Raw genomic sequence first — 22,968 nt, forward strand, 5'->3', positions numbered from 1 at the left:
ACCACGACTAACTGCAACCTTACAAATGCTACAAATGGCGAAGTTTTCCCTTTTTGGGCAAACACTAAAGAAGTCCCAAGCTGGGGACTTGAATTGTCTGTGGGGGCCGGAGGAGGCGGCGATACTGGTGGCGGTGGTCTTGCTGCCAATGCCAGATGAAGTGGAGGATGTGGATTGCCTAACTTTAGTACGTTGTGCACTTTCACCACCACTAATTGAGGTCGAGGTGGATGGAGGTCCCTTCTGGCGAGGAAGAAATATGGAAGCGGTACGTGTTGGTGTACTAGTTAACTCCAATGATTGTTGTGTTTCCATTGCCTACTCGTCGACATCATCATCACGCTCAGCAGCTTCTCGGGCTAGGGTCAAAATGTCTCTCTGCTGCATGCCCGCTGGGGCTGCAGTGACCTTTATGATGACTGGGTCGTCGTCGTGAGAGCCTTCATCAGCAGCAGTATCCGCCACTTCTTGTTGAGCCTCATCACACTCCATAACTATGAGTTTTTCGACGACCTTCCTTTTACGCTTAAGTACCTTTGTCAGATCATGGTGTGCCTCACTCTCAGACGGCCGTGGTGGTTCCCAATTTTCATCCATATCATCAGAAGGAGGTGGGCTTGAAGAAGATGTAGACACCCCCCTTGATCTTTTCCTTGCTAGGGATGTGGAAGACAATGAATGATCATCAGGAGGAGTGGCTTCCTCAAATGATACCTCGGCTTGATTGTCGATTTCCTGATGTGCCCCTACTTCGGGAGGAACAACTATTGTGGGCACTTGTGACCCTCCATGCACCCCTGCTTGCGCATCTCCTTCCGCTGCCTCTCCTTCCACAAGTACTTGGGCTTGTACTTGCACATGTGGTTGTTGTTGCGGCTGTGGTTGTTCAACACTTGTCAGATGAGTTACAACAACCTGTGTTGATTCAGGGACATTGCTGCTACTTTCTTGCGATGAGCCAACATCACTGGTCGATGGTGATTGAAGAAGTACACTGACTGCCTCTGCAGCACTCAAGGGCTTGGACTTAAGTTGGCGTGGTGGTGGTGGTGGCGGCACTGAGCCCAATGGAGCAGGGGTGCTGCTCCCAGCTTGGTCCCCAGCAGATCCCGCTGCTGCTGCAGGCGTACTTTTTTTTTTACTCCCAAAAAACACGGCGGCCGGCACACCAGCCTCCTTGGTAACTTGCTTCTTCTGCTCCTTACTGGCAACTTTCTTGCTAGAGGAGCTACGGGGAACTTTTTTTGGGGCCATCTTCTTCAGAGCAGGTCAGAACAGCAGGCCGCAGTTGCACGAGTTGCAGAGTTGTCTGTGGCCAGACGTAACGTCGCGTGACGTTATGCTGCACACACACACCGCTGCAGGACTTCTTCCTGGCACTGGTGGTTCTCTTGAGTCTTGTGCACCTAAAAGCAATGGAAGACAGAGGAACATCAGTTCAGTTATACACCCCCAAAAAATCGAAAAAACACAGAAAAATCAGCACAATCCCATGCCCTCCATGATGTTTAAATTCAAGACACCCCACAGAAAGACTAGGCCCATGCAACACTCACTACCCCTGGTGAAAAGGCCACAACAACAGGCCAAAAAAACGAAAATCACAGAAAAATCAGCACAATCCCAAACCATCCAGGCCCTCCATGATGTTTAAATTCAAGACACCCCACAGAAAGACTAGGCCCATGCAACACTGACTACCCCTGGTGAAAAGGCCATAACAACAGGCCAAAAAAACGAAAATCACAGAAAAATCAGCACAATCCCAAACCATCCAGACCCTCCATGATGTTTAAATTCAAGACACCCCACAGAAAGACTAGGCCCATGCAACACTCACTACCCCTGGTGAAAAGGCCACAACAACAGGCCAAAAAAACGAAAATCACAGAAAAATCAGCAAAATCCGAAACCATCCAGGCCCTCCATGATGTTTAAATTCAAGACACCCCACAGAAAGACTAGGCCCATGCAACACTCACTACCCCTGGTGAAAAGGCCACAACAACAGGCCAAAAAAATTAAAATCACAGAAAAATCAGCACAATCCCAAACCATCCAGGCCCTCCATGATGTTTAAATTCAAGACACCCCACAGAAAGACTAGGCCCATGCAACACTCACTACCCCTGGTGAAAAGGCCACAACAACAGGCCAAAAAAACGAAAATCACAGAAAAATCAGCACAATCCCAAACCATCCAGGCCCTCCATGATGTTTAAATTCAAGACACCCCACAGAAAGACTAGGCCCATGCAACACTCACTACCCCTGGGCATAAAGGTTGAAAACTAGTCAAAATGGTTGCAGGCCTAACAACACTGCCTGCATTCAAAATGGCCACTTGCCTCCCAGCCCATGGCCTGCCTGTACCAGCACTCAAAATGGCCCCCACCCACATGGCATGTCCCCATGAACACCCCAAAAAATCTAAAAACACAGAAAAATCAGCACAATCCCAAACCATCCAGGCCCTCCATGATGTTTAAATTCAAGACACCCCACAGAAAGACTAGGCCCATGCAACACTCACTACCCCTGGTGAAAAGGCCACAACAACAGGCCAAAAAAACGAAAATCACAGAAAAATCAGCAAAATCCGAAACCATCCAGGCCCTCCATGATGTTTAAATTCAAGACACCCCACAGAAAGACTAGGCCCATGCAACACTCACTACCCCTGGTGAAAAGGCCACAACAACAGGCCAAAAAAATTAAAATCACAGAAAAATCAGCACAATCCCAAACCATCCAGGCCCTCCATGATGTTTAAATTCAAGACACCCCACAGAAAGACTAGGCCCATGCAACACTCACTACCCCTGGTGAAAAGGCCACAACAACAGGCCAAAAAAACGAAAATCACAGAAAAATCAGCACAATCCCAAACCATCCAGGCCCTCCATGATGTTTAAATTCAAGACACCCCACAGAAAGACTAGGCCCATGCAACACTCACTACCCCTGGGCATAAAGGTTGAAAACTAGTCAAAATGGTTGCAGGCCTAACAACACTGCCTGCATTCAAAATGGCCACTTGCCTCCCAGCCCATGGCCTGCCTGTACCAGCACTCAAAATGGCCCCCACCCACATGGCCTGTCCCCATGAACACCCCAAAAAATCGAAAAACACAGAAAAATCAGCACAATCCCAAACCATCCAGGCCCTCTATGATGTTTAAATTCAAGACACCCCACAGAAAGACTAGGCCCATGCAACACTCACTACCCCTGGTGAAAAGGCCACAACAACAGCCCAAAAAAACGAAAATCACAGAAAAATCAGCACAATCACAAACCATCCAGGCCCTCCATGATGTTTAAATTCAAGACACCCCACAGAAAGACTAGGCCCATGCAACACTCAATACCCCTGGAGAAAAGGCCAAAACAACAGGCCAAAAAAATGAAAATCACAGAAAAATCAGCACAATCCCAAGCCATCCAGCCCCTCCATGATGTTTAAATTCAAAACACCCCTCAGAAAGACTCAGTCCACCCACCACTGAGTACCCCTGGGCAAAAGGCCCCAAAACAGCCCAAAAATCGAAAATTCTAAAATTGTAGTTGCAGCAACTGTAATGCCCCAAACAAACTTACTTGTGAAATTTCTAATCCAAAAGTGATCCAAAGAAAGTCAAAAAGGCCTCAAATCCAAATATCCAGCAGCATCCACAAAAAGTAATCCTTCCAGCTCCAGATCCAAATGAAAAGTGACCAGGAGATTGACAAAGCACTGGGAGGAGCCTGCTGGACAGGAACAGGAAGTTGAAGACTGTAGACTGTGGGGCACTTCCTTCCTCCCACCCCCCCTCCCCAAAATGGACTCCTCGCAAAAAAAGTGCAGGCAAATGTCAACCTGAGGAGTTATTCAGATAAAAATCATCATTTCCAGAAGGTTTATGCTGCTTGCTGGTGGATTTCTAGTGCAGAATTGCAAATTTTGTATTTTCGCGAGTGCGAGATTGTTGCTGCTCGCCGCATCTACAAGGTCGCAATTGCGAAGTCCCGTGATACGTGATCACGGCGTACTCGCGTTGACAAACTTTCGCTGTGCAAGTTGGCAAGCTGCGATGACGTAATCGCGCTCGCCAAATTCCTGCGGGATCCCGCAGCAAGATCCAAAATGGCGCAGCACTCGCAAAATATCGAGAAAAACAACTCGGCAAACGCTGAATGACGATAAGTAAACGCCGCGCGCCGCAAAATTGTCTCACAAAGAAAAAAAAATCCACTACGTGCGAATTTGCGGATTTTCGGTAAATTTGCGAGCGTTCGCGGATTGCGAATTTACCGAAAATCCGCAAACTCCACGAGCGTAACGGATTTTCCGCCCATGCTTACATGCAATGTTGTGGAGCGCACATTTGGACTCCTCAAGAGCAGGTTTCGCTGCCTCCACAAAAGTGGAGGGGCACGCCAGTACACTCCAATCCTGTGCTGCAAAATCATTGCGACCTGTGCCATGTTACACAATCTCGCCACCAAGGAAGGCACAGAGGTGGAGATCACACATCATGAGGACATTGATGATGACACAGAACAGGCAGAGCCCTATGCTACAGTAGCAGCACCAGCTACAGATGGGAGACTAAGACGGGCAGAGATCACACAGCAATATTTCTGAGTGAGTAATGAGACACAGACAGGCTAAGATTATGATGTAGTAGTTAATGTTCACTACGCCATTGCAATGATACCACACAATGGTTACACAAAATATCAATGTCCATGACTGGGTGGTCACAGTTAACCCCACCGTGACCTGTCCTTTGGGTGGAGGGCATAGTCAATGTTTCCGTCCACGGATTACAGGGTGGGACTGATGTGGCTGTGTTTCACGGCTTTCGGTGTTGCCTGGCTCTGTGGAATGACACCTGCCGCTCCAGCGTATTTCTGTGACAGGAGTGCGTGCGCCACTCCTGCTGGTGCATTCTTCACTTTCAGCCACACATGTGTCGCCTCGAGTGGCTGTCTGTTGTGTAAGCATCAGCTCCATGGCAGAGGTCACTCTGCCCATCCCCACAGATAAATTGGTGCAGCACTGCACAATAGCATCCTGCATCACTACTGACCGTCTGCACAGCAGGGAGGTTGCAGTTGCAAAGCGATTTAATTTTTTTGTCTGCTGGCGCACATCCACACGAGCCTTGCGCCTCTCCAAGTGGTCCCTGTCCAATTTGTCGCACAGAACAGTCATGCACTGGGTCATGTCTGTCATGCCATTTGCCAGCGACTGCATGCTGTCCGAAATGTTTCCTATGCCCTTGTCAATGTTATCCAGCTTGTTGTTAATGCTGCACGCCTGCCTCTGAACACCCATCATTGCCTTTGCCTGCAGGGGCTGGACCTTGACCATCATGGCCTTCAGACCGCAGAAGAGCCCCTGACCGTACTGCCCTTCAGCTCTCTCCCGCGCCCTTCGTCCTCGGACACTGGCCCGCACAGCTCTTGGAGTGGGCTGCTGCTCAACGTTGGCTGACTCTGGTGGATTGCTTGCCATGTCACCCTCCTCCTCTTCCTCCTCAGTTGTTTCTAGAATGCGGGGAGGGGGCACATCAAGCCGCCTTGCCCTTTCCTGCACAGGTGACGGAGTTGTTGGTGTGGGGGACTGTGCAGCTGCTCCTGACTCCTGAGTCCCAAACAAAAGAGGAGACTGAGGCTGTGGTGTGGTTGTCTGCTCAGGTGTCTTGGCTGCCTGCTCTGTGTTCTTCCCTCGTTGAACTGTGATGGACCAGCTTCTTCTATCCTCTTCTCCCTATCCATTGCTGTGCTGCGCGATGACTCTCCTGTGGACAGACATGGACATTGTGTCAATGGAGTAGTTCACCTGTGTGTCTTGATTAAATCACACTACTATCACACATTTGCCTGCTCCTCATTTGCTTATGCTAGTAGTGTGTTGCATCCCTTGCTGTATGGTATGCTGACTGCATAGCTTTATCTACCTATGACTACGTCTCCCATGAAACATTGCTGGGCATTAGTAAAACCTGTTCTGGAGTGTGATGTTGGCACACAGAGTGGGGAAGGGGAACAGGTAAATGGGTTAATGATGATGTCCATGCATCTTACCTTGTTTCTTTGCAGCTCTGGCGGAGCTGTCAGCGTCCCCAATGCCATGGATGCATTCCGGCTCTAGGGTGGATTCCACAAGCTCCTCAATGTTGGTGAGTCATGGTGCTCGGTTTCTGCCTCCCCCTGTTGCTGCAGCTTCTTTTCTGTGGGCAGCTAGTTTCTTTTTGGTAATAATGCGAAGGTCGTACCACCTTTTTTTTAAATCGTCAATTTCACAGTGGGTGACCCCGATGGCATTTACCTTTGCTTGGATTTCAATCCAGGTAGTGCGCTTGACAGACGCTGCAACATGGAGTGACTGTTTTCCAAAGATTTTGCTGTAGTGTTTCACAACCTCTTCAACGAGCACATGCAGTTCATCAGGGCTGGATTTCAGTTTCCTCCTGCGCTATGCTGCATCCCTCTGTCCATCCTGGGTCTCCATGGTGCTGATCAGGTAAGCTCAGGGAAGCCTGCTCCTCTGTCTGTCCTCCTGCTCTCCTGACAGTTGAGTTTCTGCACCTGCATGGGTGTGGCCACTCCCAGGTACTGGGGAGGGGTGCTTGATTCTGATTGGTTGATTCCACTGTAGCTTTGTTTTTGGGTGTGGTTGGTGTTTCTGATTGGTTTACAGGCTCACATGTTTGTCAGTTTCAAATTTCTGATTCGGTATTTACTGATTCGGTAAATTCCGAATCGGTAAATTCTGAATCAGTAAAACACATATATTCCTATGGGCCAGGAGGCCCATTGGAATGAATGGGTTTTACCAATTCAGAATTTACCGTTTCGGAAATTACCGATTCATTAAATACCGATTTCAGATTCCGAGTGATTCCGAATCGGTAATTTTTCCCGATTTTTTACCTACATCACAATTTCCGATTCTGAAATACCGATTCGGTATGAGTCGGTATTTAAGAATCGGAAAAATGAAATTACCTACATCTTGCCCTTGGTGCGATCTGATCGTCTTTTATTTAATCTAATAATTGATGCAATACATTTTGTTTCTTTTTAAAATTAGTAGTTTTTAATGCAATGTGTTTATGTTGACAGATGTTATCATCATGATATATGATTGTGTCTCTCAAATATTCATTCACCTTTTAAATGCTTTTGCATGGTCATCTCGTAAAGAAAATAGAAAAATACACTTGCAGAAATTCAACGTCTAAATGCTGTCATAATTAGATGTTACATCACTTCCATAAGTTTAGCCCTACAAAATCTAAGATGTGTCTCATGGTGTCTTCGGCTTTGTCGCCTCCTGTCAATGCATAAGGGCCTTTTCCTAATTCCATAAATTCCAATGGGGCGATAATTGGAGTTACCATTGGAATAACAAAAGCAGCAGGAGGAATGCGGATTGGGTGCATTTCACCTGAATGTTTCGACTGCTGGAAGCAGCCAAAATCTCTGGGTAAAACCCCATGGGGAAGTGTGGAATTATTAGGGAAATTGGGGACCTTATTTATGAGGCCTTGCGTCGGTTTTGCGCTGCTGTTGCGTCACTTTTTGTGACGCGACGGGAGCGTAAAAGATGCCCTGTGTTGCGTCCTATTTACAAAGTGACGCATCTAAGCAGATGCACCACTTTATAAACCCCTGCGCTACATTATATCTGCGTTAGGTATAATGTATGCAGGCAGGGTGTACCCATGCATGGAAGCCTTGTAAAAGTGACGCAGTGAAATCTATGAGATTTAATAGCGTCACTTCTAGGATGCCATTGCATCAATATCTTACTCCTGCCTCACAGCAGGCGTAAGACTGATGCAGGTCCTTTCACAAGGGGCTTGCCCCATGTGTAAGGACACATTGCTGGGGTTGCTTCACTTTTGTGACACACTTCAGCAATGCGTCATTTTTGTGCCTACATATACGTCAGCAATACTGACGTATCTGTAACTCCTTGCGACATGATGCATCATACTGTAAATATGACACATCCAGCATTTCGTAAGGAGGGTGCAATGAAAAGTGATGCATCACTGTTTTCACGCAGTGATGCGTCACTTTTCATAAATGAGGCCCTGGGTATGGTATTCCTAACTTTCCCAGGAAGTCTCAGGGGACCCTTGTGGATCATCCTCTTGGGCTCCTGCAGTACATCATAGCCTCCATGTTTTCCAAACCTCCAGTATCAGCAACCCCAGCAGAATAGGAGGATATACTGAGATCATTTCCGGCTACCTCCTATCAACTTAAGTACCTTACCAACTTACACTCCCTGGCCTATCTTGTTTCCAGGGATTGTACATTTAATTGGAGTATTCCCATATTCTTTGAGCTATACTTTTCACAATTTGTTACTGTTGTGACACCTTCAAAGTGCTTGCTCTGAGTTAGCCTGAATATAAGGCTTACAAATTAAATATTCTGGTGGATATAAATAGATAACTTTGACCCCAATTATGAACTGTGCGGAACTGTATGCAGAGATTCCGGACAGCCAGCATTACTGTAACTGGCTGGATTTTCACATAGAGTAATTACGAGTGAAAGCTCTCAAATTGCAGCTCTTTGCTGCCTTGCCTGCTGTCCCTTGTGGCGAGGGAGTTGGAACGCTCTCTGACTGCGTGTGAGGCTGTAGTTACAGGGGCCGGGACTGCGAGACCCAGGAAGCAGCGCAGGATCACCGGAGCGCACCTGGAGTCTCTTCCCGCCCCTGCTTCGCTCTGATTGGCCGCCTGCCTAGCCTTGCCTCGCTCTGATTGGCCGCCTGCCTAGCCTTGCCTCGCTCTGATTGGCTGCCTACACCAACAACTGCTCGCGGCCCCCGCTTCGCGGGGGCCGCTCGTAGCATTACCTGCATTTCGAATTTGGTGAGTCTGTGCTCTTTGCTGCCTTGCCTGCTGTCCCTTGTGGCGAGGGAGTTGGAACGCTCTCTGACTGCGTGTGAGGCTGTAGTTACAGGGGCCGGGACTGCGAGACCCAGGAAGCAGCGCAGGATCACCGGAGCGCACCTGGAGTCTCTTCCCGCCCCTGCTTCGCTCTGATTGGCCGCCTGCCTAGCCTTGCCTCGCTCTGATTGGCCGCCTGCCTAGCCTTGCCTCGCTCTGATTGGCTGCCTACACCAACAACTGCTCGCGGCCCCCGCTTCGCGGGGGCCGCTCGTAGCATTACCTGCATTTCGAATTTGGTGAGTCTGTGCTCTTTGCTGCCTTGCCTGCTGTCCCTTGTGGCGAGGGAGTTGGAACGCTCTCTGACTGCGTGTGAGGCTGTAGTTACAGGGGCCGGGACTGCGAGACCCAGGAAGCAGCGCAGGATCACCGGAGCGCACCTGGAGTCTCTTCCCGCCCCTGCTTCGCTCTGATTGGCCGCCTGCCTAGCCTTGCCTAGCTCTGATTGGCCGCCTGCCTAGCCTTGCCTCGCTCTGATTGGCTGCCTACACCAACAACTGCTCGCGGCCCCCGCTTCGCGGGTGCCGCTCGTAGCATTACCTGCATTTCGAATTTGGTGAGTCTGTGCTCTTTGCTGCCTTGCCTGCTGTCCCTTGTGGCGAGGGAGTTGGAACGCTCTCTGACTGCGTGTGAGGCTGTAGTTACAGGGGCCGGGACTGCGAGACCCAGGAAGCAGCGCAGGATCACCGGAGCGCACCAGGAGTCTCTTTCCGCCCCTGCTTCGCTCTGATTGGCCGCCTGCCTAGCCTTGCCTCGCTCTGATTGGCCGCCTGCCTAGCCTTGCCTCGCTCTGATTGGCTACCTACACCAACAACTGCTCGCGGCCCCCGCTTCGCGGGGGCCGCTCGTAGCATTACCTGCATTTCAAATTTGGTGAGTCTGTGCTCTTTGCTGCCTTGCCTGCTGTCCCTTGTGGCGAGGGAGTTGGAACGCTCTCTGACTGCGTGTGAGGCTGTAGTTACAGGGGCCGGGACTGCGAGACCCAGGAAGCAGCGCAGGATCACCGGAGCGCACCTGGAGTCTCTTCCCGCCCCTGCTTCGCTCTGATTGGCCGCCTGCCTAGCCTTGCCTCGCTCTGATTGGCCGCCTGCCTAGCCTTGCCTCGCTCTGATTGGCTGCCTACACCAACAACTGCTCGCGGCCCCCGCTTCGCGGGGGCCGCTCGTAGCATTACCTGCATTTCGAATTTGGTGAGTCTGTGCTCTTTGCTGCCTTGCCTGCTGTCCCTTTTGGCGAGGGAGTTGGAACGCTCTCTGACTGCGTGTGAGGCTGTAGTTACAGGGGCCGGGACTGCGAGACCCAGGAAGCAGCGCAGGATCACCGGAGCGCACCTGGAGTCTCTTCCCGCCCCTGCTTCGCTCTGATTGGCCGCCTGCCTAGCCTTGCCTCGCTCTGATTGGCCGCCTGCCTAGCCTTGCCTCGCTCTGATTGGCTGCCTACACCAACAACTGCTCGCGGCCCCCGCTTCGCGGGAGCCGCTCGTAGCATTACCTGCATTTCGAATTTGGTGAGTCTGTGCTCTTTGCTGCCTTGCCTGCTGTCCCTTGTGGAGAGGGAGTTGGAACGCTCTCTGACTGCGTGTGAGGCTGTAGTTACAGGGGCCGGGACTGCGAGACCCAGGAAGCAGCGCAGGATCACCGGAGCGCACCAGGAGTCTCTTCCCGCCCCTGCTTCGCTCTGATTGGCCGCCTGCCTAGCCTTGCCTCGCTCTGATTGGCCGCCTGCCTAGCCTTGCCTCGCTCTGATTGGCTGCCTACACCAACAACTGCTCGCGGCCCCCGCTTCGCGGGTGCCGCTCGTAGCATTACCTGCATTTCGAATTTGGTGAGTCTGTGCTCTTTGCTGCCTTGCCTGCTGTCCCTTGTGGCGAGGGAGTTGGAACGCTCTCTGACTGCGTGTGAGGCTGTAGTTACAGGGGCCGGGACTGCGAGACCCAGGAAGCAGCGCAGGATCACCGGAGCGCACCAGGAGTCTCTTCCCGCCCCTGCTTCGCTCTGATTGGCCGCCTGCCTAGCCTTGCCTCGCTCTGATTGGCCGCCTGCCTAGCCTTGCCTCGCTCTGATTGGCTGCCTACACCAACAACTGCTCGCGGCCCCCGCTTCGCGGGTGCCGCTCGTAGCATTACCTGCATTTCGAATTTGGTGAGTCTGTGCTCTTTGCTGCCTTGCCTGCTGTCCCTTGTGGCGAGGGAGTTGGAACGCTCTCTGACTGCGTGTGAGGCTGTAGTTACAGGGGCCGGGACTGCGAGACCCAGGAAGCAGCGCAGGATCACCGGAGCGCACCTGGAGTCTCTTCCCGCCCCTGCTTCGCTCTGATTGGCCGCCTGCCTAGCCTTGCCTCGCTCTGATTGGCCGCCTGCCTAGCCTTGCCTCGCTCTGATTGGCTGCCTACACCAACAACTGCTCGCGGCCCCCGCTTCGCGGGAGCCGCTCGTAGCATTACCTGCATTTCGAATTTGGTGAGTCTGTGCTCTTTGCTGCCTTGCCTGCTGTCCCTTGTGGCGAGGGAGTTGGAACGCTCTCTGACTGCGTGTGAGGCTGTAGTTACAGGGGCCGGGACTGCGAGACCCAGGAAGCAGCGCAGGATCACCGGAGCGCACCAGGAGTCTCTTCCCGCCCCTGCTTCGCTCTGATTGGCCGCCTGCCTAGCCTTGCCTCGCTCTGATTGGCCGCCTGCCTAGCCTTGCCTCGCTCTGATTGGCTGCCTACACCAACAACTGCTCGCGGCCCCCGCTTCGCGGGGGCCGCTCGTAGCATTACCTGCATTTTGAATTTGGTGAGTCTGTGCTCTTTGCTGCCTTGCCTGCTGTCCCTTGTGGCGAAGGAGTTGGAACGCTCTCTGACTGCGTGTGAGGCTGTAGTTACAGGGGCCGGGACTGCGAGACCCAGGAAGCAGCGCAGGATCACCGGAGCGCACCTGGAGTCTCTTCCCGCCCCTGCTTCGCTCTGATTGGCCGCCTGCCTAGCCTTGCCTCGCTCTGATTGGCCGCCTGCCTAGCCTTGCCTCGCTCTGATTGGCTGCCTACACCAACAACTGCTCGCGGCCCCCGCTTCGCGGGGGCCGCTCGTAGCATTACCTGCATTTCGAATTTGGTGAGTCTGTGCTCTTTGCTGCCTTGCCTGCTGTCCCTTGTGGCGAGGGAGTTGGAACGCTCTCTGACTGCGTGTGAGGCTGTAGTTACAGGGGCCGGGACTGCGAGACCCAGGAAGCAGCGCAGGATCACCGGAGCGCACCTGGAGTCTCTTCCCGCCCCTGCTTCGCTCTGATTGGCCGCCTGCCTAGCCTTGCCTCGCTCTGATTGGCCGCCTGCCTAGCCTTGCCTCGCTCTGATTGGCTGCCTACACCAACAACTGCTCGCGGCCCCCGCTTCGCGGGAGCCGCTCGTAGCATTACCTGCATTTCGAATTTGGTGAGTCTGTGCTCTTTGCTGCCTTGCCTGCTGTCCCTTGTGGCGAGGGAGTTGGAACGCTCTCTGACTGCGTGTGAGGCTGTAGTTACAGGGGCCGGGACTGCGAGACCCAGGAAGCAGCGCAGGATCACCGGAGCGCACCAGGAGTCTCTTCCCGCCCCTGCTTCGCTCTGATTGGCCGCCTGCCTAGCCTTGCCTCGCTCTGATTGGCCGCCTGCCTAGCCTTGCCTCGCTCTGATTGGCTGTCTACACCAACAACTGCTCGCGGCCCCCGCTTCGCGGGTGCCGCTCGTAGCATTACCTGCATTTCGAATTTGGTGAGTCTGTGCTCTTTGCTGCCTTGCCTGCTGTCCCTTGTGGCGAGGGAGTTGGAACGCTCTCTGACTGCGTGTGAGGCTGTAGTTACAGGGGCCGGGACTGCGAGACCCAGGAAGCAGCGCAGGATCACCGGAGCGCACCAGGAGTCTCTTCCCGCCCCTGCTTCGCTCTGATTGGCCGCCTGCCTAGCCTTGCCTCGCTCTGATTGGCCGCCTGCCTAGCCTTACCTCGCTCTGATTGGCTGCCTACACCAACAACTGCTCGCGGCCCCCGCTTCGCGGGTGCCGCTCGTAGCATTACCTGCATTTCGAATTTGGTGAGTCTGTGCTCTTTGCTGCCTTGCCTGCTGTCCCTTGTGGCGAGGGAGTTGGAACGCTCTCTGACTGCGTGTGAGGCTGTAGTTACAGGGGCCGGGACTGCGAGACCCAGGAAGCAGCGCAGGATCACCGGAGCGCACCTGGAGTCTCTTCCCGCCCCTGCTTCGCTCTGATTGGCCGCCTGCCTAGCCTTGCCTCGCTCTGATTGGCCGCCTGCCTAGCCTTGCCTCGCTCTGATTGGCTGCCTACACCAACAACTGCTCGCGGCCCCCGCTTTGCGGGTGCCGCTCGTAGCATTACCTGCATTTCGAATTTGGTGAGTCTGTGCTCTTTGCTGCCTTGCCTGCTGTCCCTTGTGGCGAGGGAGTTGGAACGCTCTCTGACTGCGTGTGAGGCTGTAGTTACAGGGGCCGGGACTGCGAGACCCAGGAAGCAGCGCAGGATCACCGGAGCGCACCAGGAGTCTCTTCCCGCCCCTGCTTCGCTCTGATTGGCCGCCTGCCTAGCCTTGCCTCGCTCTGATTGGCCGCCTGCCTAGCCTTGCCTCGCTCTGATTGGCTGCCTACACCAACAACTGCTCGCGGCCCCCGCTTCGCGGGAGCCGCTCGTAGCATTACCTGCATTTCGAATTTGGTGAGTCTGTGCTCTTTGCTGCCTTGCCTGCTGTCCCTTGTGGCGAGGGAGTTGGAACGCTCTCTGACTGCGTGTGAGGCTGTAGTTACAGGGGCCGGGACTGCGAGACCCAGGAAGCAGCGCAGGATCACCGGAGCGCACCAGGAGTCTCTTCCCGCCCCTGCTTCGCTCTGATTGGCCGCCTGCCTAGCCTTGCCTCGCTCTGATTGGCCGCCTGCCTAGCCTTGCCTCGCTCTGATTGGCTGCCTACACCAACAACTGCTCGCGGCCCCCGCTTCGCGGGTGCCGCTCGTAGCATTACCTGCATTTCGAATTTGGTGAGTCTGTGCTCTTTGCTGCCTTGCCTGCTGTCCCTTGTGGCGAGGGAGTTGGAACGCTCTCTGACTGCGTGTGAGGCTGTAGTTACAGGGGCCGGGACTGCGAGACCCAGGAAGCAGCGCAGGATCACCGGAGCGCACCTGGAGTCTCTTCCCGCCCCCTGCTCCGCCTATAAATACGATCCCCCGACGCTTAGCGGGACGCGTGCGGGACGCCGGGCTAAGCCCGGGCAAAGGGCGGGCCGTCTGTGGCCGTCCGGGGACGCCCGAGGACGGGACGGGCCACCCTACTAACAACAACGCCCAAAATCATTGCGGAAACGACTTGTCAAAAAATAGGTAAAAATTTCCTTTTATCGGCAACTATTTCTACTTCCAGTAAGGGGGAGCTGTTTAGAGTATTGTGCTGACGTATATTCCTCATAGGAACCACAGTCTTCGAGATATACTACCAAAGTGACTATAGAAGCAGTATTAGGAAATACCAATGGGTCTAAGGAAATTACGTTCACGCACAATTTTCATGAAACGCATGGGAACTGAGGAAGCAGTTAGGAAATCCACAGATAAAGCGATTAAACCTGGCCGCACTACGCTAACCCCGGCAATTTATGAATATTTTTCTACCATACCATCAAAAAAGTCATCTGATAACAAAAATTACACCACTGAAAGTAAACCATTTGGGAGTCCAGGGGATTTAACTAGATTATCTGAATCCCCACAACTGGTTCACAACGCAAGTGACACGGTGCCTACCAACAAGTCTATGCTAAAAGATTGTAACTCTATCCTCCTGAAATCATCCACTCCTATAAAAAACTATGAGAGCTTACACAAATTAGAGGACCTAAGTATACTCAATTGCAAGTTAGAACAAAATACTTCGAACTTAATAGCATCCCCTATAAAGGGTAATGTGAGCCTACAAAAATTAGATGACACAGGTATAGTCCAGCACAAAGTAGAAGAAAATAGCGCCGAAATTAAGCAATCAATTATTGAAACAAAAAAAACAACTACACATGAACAAGATTCTTTTCTGGACCCATTTCTAACTGATAATAAAAATCTCGATGCATCAACAATACCTATATCTAAGGCTTTATTCTCATTACAGGCAATATTAGAATCGGTTCTCTCCTTTCTAGGAAACATCCTTGAAAATTCAGATCAAACCCTGGATGTCCAAATTGGCATTCTAAAATTCCTAGTAGAAGAGAAAAGAAAGAAGGAGTCCTTAAAAATAATAGAAAATCAAACAAAGGATACTATTGATCAAAAGGAAAACGACTATAAACAAAGTAATCGACACTCCTCTACTCAGACATCAGAAGAAGATCTCATAGAAACTCATAAAAGGATAAAAACGGAATCTACTAACAATTCAATAATTTATTCTCTAAAAAGATTATTCAGAGAAAGATCGCAAAAGAATCAAAAGCAATTCCCAATTTTTAACAAACAAATGAAAAAGGATTCATATGATAAAGACTTAGTAAAGGAAGATGAAGATTCTTGTACAAAAACTAAGTCAGAACCCCCAGTAGTAGAAATTGCAATTGATCAAACCAAGGAAACAGAGGAAAAGGGAAAAAATAAAAGGAAGAAAAAACCTCTCAGAAGGATCCAAAAAAAGAAAAACCGCAAACTTAAATTCCAAAAAATCAATATACCCCAAAGAGATCTACAGGAGAAAAATGACGAGAAAAGTATACCATATATGAGTAAAAAAGGAGAATCTCCCAAAGGATTATGCACAGATATAAAGCCAGAACTGAACCCAAGGGCGGACGAATATCTCCCAACTAAGATAGTCAATAAGACAAGACACGAAAGTATTGATGTCAATAGAACTAACATGAAGGACAACGCAAGCAGTGCAAATATACAGTCAAATGCACTTCAATTTGAAGAACTATTCCCCACAGATAATACACCACTTAATAGAGGCAGGATACTCAATCTCCTGCAAAATATAAAGCCTCTTCAACTTTTGACTAGCCGGGAAATTAATCTAGTGACTCTCCCCAAAAGTGGTCAAAATAAAATTGCAATAGTTTCCTTTTGGTCTCCCGTAATACCTGGGATTATACTTAGGGAAAAAGAAACCATACACAGATTTGGATATGACGTAATTGAGAAGGTTGAGTCCAAAGGAAATACAAACTATAAAACCGTAAACAACAATAGGCAGCGAATCCCTAATTCTTATCCAAACAATGGTCCCAGATCTTCATTGATGCCTGAAAACTTAGGGGCTAGCAATTTTAGAGATTTGAGACAGGGAGAAGCGATCCTGAAAATTCGTTTAAACAAAGGAGAAAGGGAAGTTTGGTACCTGGATACAAACGAGAACAAAGTTACCGATATTGAATCCGAGAAGTCGTGGACATGGCTGCCGGGGATGCTGAACTGCAGCAAAAGTGCTAACCAACTGAAGATTTCTGTTTAACCAAGGTCTAAAGCTTATATCGTGGAATGTTGCAGGGAGAACAACTAATAAAATGAAGGAAGTTCTAAAAAACCAACCTGAAATTTTAACCTTACAAGAAACTTGGGCAACAGAACCCTTTTCACAAAAAGGGTACTACGTCTACAACATACCTGCAAAAGCTACTAATCGGGGCCATGCCAAAGGAGGTTTGGCTATTCTAATGAGAGAGGATTGTACTTGGGAACAAGAGATAGTTGAGACCAACAGCGATAATTTGCAATGCATCAAATTTTTTCTAAAAACCGACAACATGAGTCCCCAAAGAGCAATGTTGCTTTTCAACATATATGCCCCTCCAGGAAAAAAGTATGACATGCTATGTGAAGACATCTTGGAAATCATTAAACAAACAATAGAAGCCCATATGTTTCCTCTTTTTATGATTATGGGCGATTTCAATGGGAAAATTTCTAATTCAGAAATAAAAAAGTGGGGAAGAATTTTCGAAGAGGAAAGCCTGGAACCTCATACTCCCCAATTCCCCAGAGACATCCGCTCAAATAAAAGAGGGAAAATAATGTTATCTGCACTATTTAATATAAATGGGGTAATTTTGAATGGGAACATTGAAGGAGACATCCCGGCATCATATACAAGACAGGGAAACGGGAGTCCATCGATAATAGATTATATCATCTGTGACAAAGATCTATATGAAACCATTTCCCATCTTCACTCCAACTTCTCATCAGACAGCGATCACGCCATGATGCAATTACGAACCAATTGGTCGGCTCAGTCTGCAGCAAAAGGACAGATGATTCTTTGTAGAAATGAAACTCTGGTAAACAGCAACCAGAGACGTATCTTCTGGAATTCATCTTTTATGGGCAAAATAGCAACACTGGTTCAGCAAAAACACTTCTTAAAGAAACAGCACTCAGAAGACCCTATAGAAAATTTTGAGAGTATGCTTACCGAATTAAAAGAGGCACTAATAAAAATGAATCTCCAAGGAAATGCTGGTAATAAGATGAAGAAAAACTCCAAAAAAATCTGGAACTCTCAGATAAGGAAAAAACTAAATAAACTGATACGTGCTCAATATTTACATTCTTCTCCTACTAAAACGAAAGAAATAAACAAACTGAAAAACCAGCTGAGTAGAGAAAAAATAAGTAAGAAAAAAACTATTCAAGATCGAAACTGGGTCGATTTACAAATTGCTGCAAAAGAACCAAACCAGAGAACTTATTGGTCACTAATAGCTAAACTAACAGGAACAAAAAAGAAATTACTAGCAGTACCGGTTCCTCCAAAAGAGTGGGAAATCTATCTGACAGATCTCTATAAATCAAATATGGTCAAATTTGAAGAAAACCATACAGATAATGCAAAGGAGAAACAAAAACCATTAATTCCTAAAACAACAAATATAATGGTAGAAACTCACATTCGAAGGGCAAGAAGCACAGGTGCCTTTGGCCCCGACCAAATTCCTATCAAGGTCTTGCAGATGAACCCAAAGGAATGGAGTCTTTTGTTAACCCCACTATTCAATTATATCTTGACCACTGGAACAGTACCAAAATCGTGGCAGGGGAGCATTATTATCCCCATTCATAAAAAAGGTTGTAAAACGGTAGCAGGAAATTACCGTCAAATAGCTCTGATGGATGCGTCCGGAAACATTTTTGCAGCTGAAGTTTTATTGCAATTAAAAAACTGGGCTTTTTCGCTGGGACTGATACCAATGTTCCAGGCTGGATTCAGGCCGAAGCACTCTGTTACGGACAACATTGCAATTATTCAGGTTATTCTCGATAAATATGTGACACGAAGAAAACAGACGGTCTATATGGCTTTTATAGATTATTCGACCGCATTCGATCGTGTCGATCGACCTACTTTATGGAGTAAACTGAGGGGTTTTGGAATCAATGAACATCTGCTAAGGGTAATAATAAGCCTCCACACAACAACGTGGTGTCAAGTCCAAATGGGGGGCGAAAAAGGTTTAACGAAAGTAATAAATACAGAGAACGGTCTTAAACAGGGATGTTTACTAGCCCCTATGTTATTTTCGCTTTACCTCAGTGACCTGCCAAAGCAGCTACAGCAGGGCTCAAACCTGCCTCCAAAAATAAACAATCAAAGTATCCATTTGTTGCTCTATGCAGACGACATAGTTATGTTCGATCTCACACCATTCGGTTTGCAAAATTCTCTTGACACTTTGTATCTATATTCAAATAAAAATTTCTTACTTCCTAATGTAAAGAAAACAAAAATTGTAGCATTTTCTGGAAGGAAAAAAAACGTCAAATACAATTGGAGGCTGGGAGATGAAAAGATCGATGAAGAAACAGAATATACATATCTCGGCAGGATTCTTTCAAAGAATCTAACAAACACAAAGCATATAGATAAATTAACAAAGAAATCTGATCTACACGCCGGAGCACTCTCACGACTCTATAGTGCCACGGGGAGCAGGCACTTTTCCTCATTACTGAAAATATATAAAGTGAAAATCCCTGCGGTCCTCTCTTATGCTACAGAATATATACCTTTAAAGCAATGGGGCTTCATGGATCGACAAGAGGGGAAAATACTGAAAAGAATGATGAAGGTCCCAGCTGCTACACCAGTACAGGTTCTAAGGTTAGAATTTGGAATAACAAGTGCTTACGCCACGGCTGTGGCCAACATTATTAGGTGGGCCTACAATCTCCTCCATGCAAAGGAGGGGACACTCAGGTTTTTACTACAAAGGGAAACCTTTGATACAGAAGCAACTAAACAAACTTTCTCAGGGAATATGTCAGCTGCATTTCAAATGGCTGAAATTACTACAGAAATATTACTTACCTGGTCTGTATCACAACTAAAACTTTTTCTTAAATGTTTTACACCAAGGTTGAGTTTTGACCTGGACTACGCGCATATAAGAAAACTAAAAACTTTTAAACCATATACTGAACTCATAGAATATAAACATATCCAGCCTTATATTTTGTTTTCCCTAACTCATAGTGTAAGGAGGGTGATCTTGATGTTACGATTAGGGATCCTACCTGTCCAATCTCATACATCTAAATGGTCGGCTGGGGAAACTAACCATCTTTGCTCGTTATGTCAAGGAGGCGAGCAGACTGTGGAGCATTTATTATTTGTCTGCCCAAACTCTAAAGTTGTAGTAGCTCGTGCTTCATATATTGACCCTATTTACCGAACCTGCAGGCTAACAAAGGAAAAAGAACTATTAGCAGTGGGCAAAATGCCTCCGAACGAATTTGTCTGTTATAATTTGTATAAATTTTTTAAAACTATGTTGCTTTTATATTAATTTGTGATGTATACTTTTGTGGTCCTCTGTTGAGTACCAAAACAAATAAAAACTTTTGACTTGACTTTGACTATACTGAACCAGAATGACTGGCCAGAATTCTGCACAGTATTCTCTTTTCTTTGAAGTTTAACTCCCACATTTACCTCCTGCTGTCAGCTGCTTATAAATGTGTGCAGGGGAGTGGTGTAAGGCATGGGTGTGGGGGAAGGGATGGCCATAGTAGGGCCAGGAAGGAGAGAATGTTGGCTGGCATGACAGATCATTACATTCTGCCCCCCTCCCCTTGGCTTGTTTTAGGATTGAGTGGGGGCCGGGTAATGCAGCCTTCTCCTAAAGTGATTTTACTTTGACAGAGTTTCCAAATGTTAAAATTGGCCCCGTTATTCCGAGACCTGGTAAATCCTGGGGCAGGAACAATGGGCCCCTCAAGAGTGCGAGGAGCAAAATTCCATATGGAAATTCTGCTCTCAATTCATAATCAGGGCTTTAGTCCAGACTTCAGTTATAATCAAATTTTCAAATCCCCTGTATCATGCTCTGCTGCTTCCAGGACTCGGCGCTCTATTTCTCCTATGGTTCTGCTTTTCTCTTCAACGTCCTACAGGGCTTTAAAATCCAATCTTTTGAGATAACGTTATGGTGATTTGTTATATAATAGTTTTGCCATTTTCTTGACTCCTGTAGTTTCCCCCACATTAATATTTTGAAAAGAATTAGTTATGCTCTGCTGTTTTTTTCTGTTTATTAATTTTTGCACTTTATATCGCCACATTTGATAATTTTCGATACAGACTAAAAGTCCTTTTTCCTTCCTTTTTTCCCAGCTGTTCTGTTTATTTTTTTCTTGATGATCTGATTTTGTTTTATAACAGTTTGGGCACTCTATATTTGTTCTTTTATGTACTCATTACATTGCATCTAAATAATTGACTAGCCCATAGATGCATCAAGAATCCATTCTGCAAATTTCAAATAGCGAAAATTCACAGAATGAGAAGCAACATGAAACTTGCTAATAAATAGCGAGTTGCACCTTGCCATAATCGCCAAAGGCGAGTTCGCAAAAATCCATAAAAATTCACAAAATCGGCTGTTTACAACCCCCAAATAGCGAAATCGCAAATAGCAATCTCGCATATTGCAAGATCGCAAAAACGATAAGTCGCATTTGGAGCACAATGATGACATCACTACCAGGAAGTAGCCTGCTCCAAGCATCATTCAGAGCACAGAGCTGGATACAGGAGGAGGCAGAGAACTGAGCACCAGGAGCCACAACTTGCAGTGCCCATACAGGAGTGCACATCTATCTACAATGTCCCAGGAAGCTGCAGGAGCAAGTGAGAAAGCATGCAAGAGGAAAATTAAAGTCAGTGAGAAGGAACTGGAGTACCTCATTGAAGGAGTGAACAGGGACCATGACCAACTGTTTGGGAAGCTGTCTCAGAAGGTGCCCAAGGCAACCAAGAAGCGCATCTGGGCAAAGGTGAATGCGGTGGGAGTCACCCACCGGTCCATTGATGATTTAAAAAAGAGGTGGTACGACCTCAGAGGTCGTGCCAAGGAGCGCATTGCTGAGAGACTGGGGGAGAGACTGGCTACGGTAGGGTGACACTCCACAGTCCCTGAAAACACCCCCATGGAGGACCTAGTGGAGGACACCATCCACCCGGAAGCCTGCGTGGGCGTCCCCCAACTGGACACCTCCCGCCCCACACACCAATCTCAAGGTAAGAGGCATGCTACTGCGACCCCGTACCCTAACAATGCCCATGCCCCCAGTGCAATCCATATTTGTGCCTCCCAAACCCCCAAATGCATTGTGGAACCTGTAGTGTGTAAAGGTGCTTTGAAAGCCAAACCCAGCCAGATTAGTAAAGATGCACAGACCCCTAAAGCCAGCCAGGGAATGCATGCATTAACCAATAGCAAGCCTGCATGCATGTTGCAACATCCCAGGTGCCTAAATCATACCAGTAATCATGCACTCATTCACATCACAGGTGCAGCGGATACTGACACGTCCGACAGCGACATCCTCCACATTGCGGAGACACCTGAAGAGGTGGATGGGGAGAGGCAGCATGCACCCGCACTGACACCCAGGGCCAACCCTGCAGCTACAGCCGGAGCACAACAGCGCGTTTCGGCACATAAGGCAGTGGAGCAGACCCCACCACCACCCAGGAGGCAGACACAAACCACAGCAAGTGTGCGTGCTCACGCCAGCAGCAGGTTATGGCAGTAGCACTCCGTGCCAACCACAGCAGCCATGGAGCAACATGCACACAACTTGGCCCTGGGCATTGAGGCTCAGATGCTGCGTGTGCACCGCAAACAGGTGCAGCACATGGCAGCAATGCAGCTGCAGCTGTACAAAATAGCACGCAATATCAGTCTCCTCACAGAGAGTGTGCAGGAACTGCCCACAGCGGTGAAGGAGAGCAACCAGCTGATTGTAGCGCAGCAGGACATCACCCGCAGACGTCACAGGCAGCTGCTCACATGGCTGTCAGCCTACACCCAAACCAACCACTTGATCGGGAATGCCAAATCCCAGCTCTCGAGAAGATCATTGGCCATGCAGACCCAGATTGTCCAATGCTGTGCAGACATAGCAAGGGCCCTCGAGCAGGTCACCAACTCTGTGGAGCATCTATGCCTAAGGCATAGATGCATCAAGCGAAATTGCGATCGCAATCGCTGCGAAACAGCGATTGCGATAGCAATTTCCTCATCCAAAATGCATCAAGTACAAAAGCAGCAAATTGCGAATTCGCAAACCAAAGAATCGCTAAACCCGTTGAAATCCCCATTGCGATTCCGTAAAAGCGACTTCCCACATATTTTGCGAAATCGCAACCAAATAGCGAATTCGCAAATAATTCGCTATCCACATTCATCAGCAATCGCACATAGCGAAAATACCATAATTCGCTAAATACGAGTCGCAATTTAAGGAGAAGCTAAACCAGGTTGTAACCATGAAGTCATATTGGCAAAAACATTTTTTTATGCAAACAACAAACAGGTGTTGGCTAAATCAAACACACTTAAGGAGACTCAGTAGGAGCATGAGGAAAGTCACAAAGGCAGGTCTCTACATCGTGGCAAGGCAGCTGAGGCTCCAGGCTGCATCCCAGAACCGACGCAGGATCCATGAGCACATCTTCCGGCTGTGGAATACACTACTGGGACAGACTGAAGAGGAGATCTACTCTA

The 22,968-nt window shown here is 48.7% G+C and overlaps 1 protein-coding gene across 1 annotated transcript; it reads left to right on the forward strand.

Annotated features, from left to right (window-relative positions):
- Positions 1–13,607: 13,607 nt before the first annotated feature.
- LOC147709113 (uncharacterized) lies at positions 13,608–16,412 on the forward strand. Its single transcript, XM_086925860.1, has 2 exons — positions 13,608–14,360; positions 14,415–16,412. The coding sequence occupies exon 2, from the start codon at positions 14,445–14,447 to the stop codon at positions 16,410–16,412; it is 1,968 nt and encodes a 655-aa protein (XP_086781986.1). The 5' UTR covers positions 13,608–14,360; positions 14,415–14,444.
- Positions 16,413–22,968: the final 6,556 nt, after the last annotated feature.

The sequence above is a fragment of the Lissotriton vulgaris genome, chromosome 6 (genome assembly GCF_964263255.1).
Source record: "Lissotriton vulgaris chromosome 6, aLisVul1.2, whole genome shotgun sequence".
NCBI lineage: Eukaryota > Metazoa > Chordata > Amphibia > Caudata > Salamandridae > Lissotriton > Lissotriton vulgaris.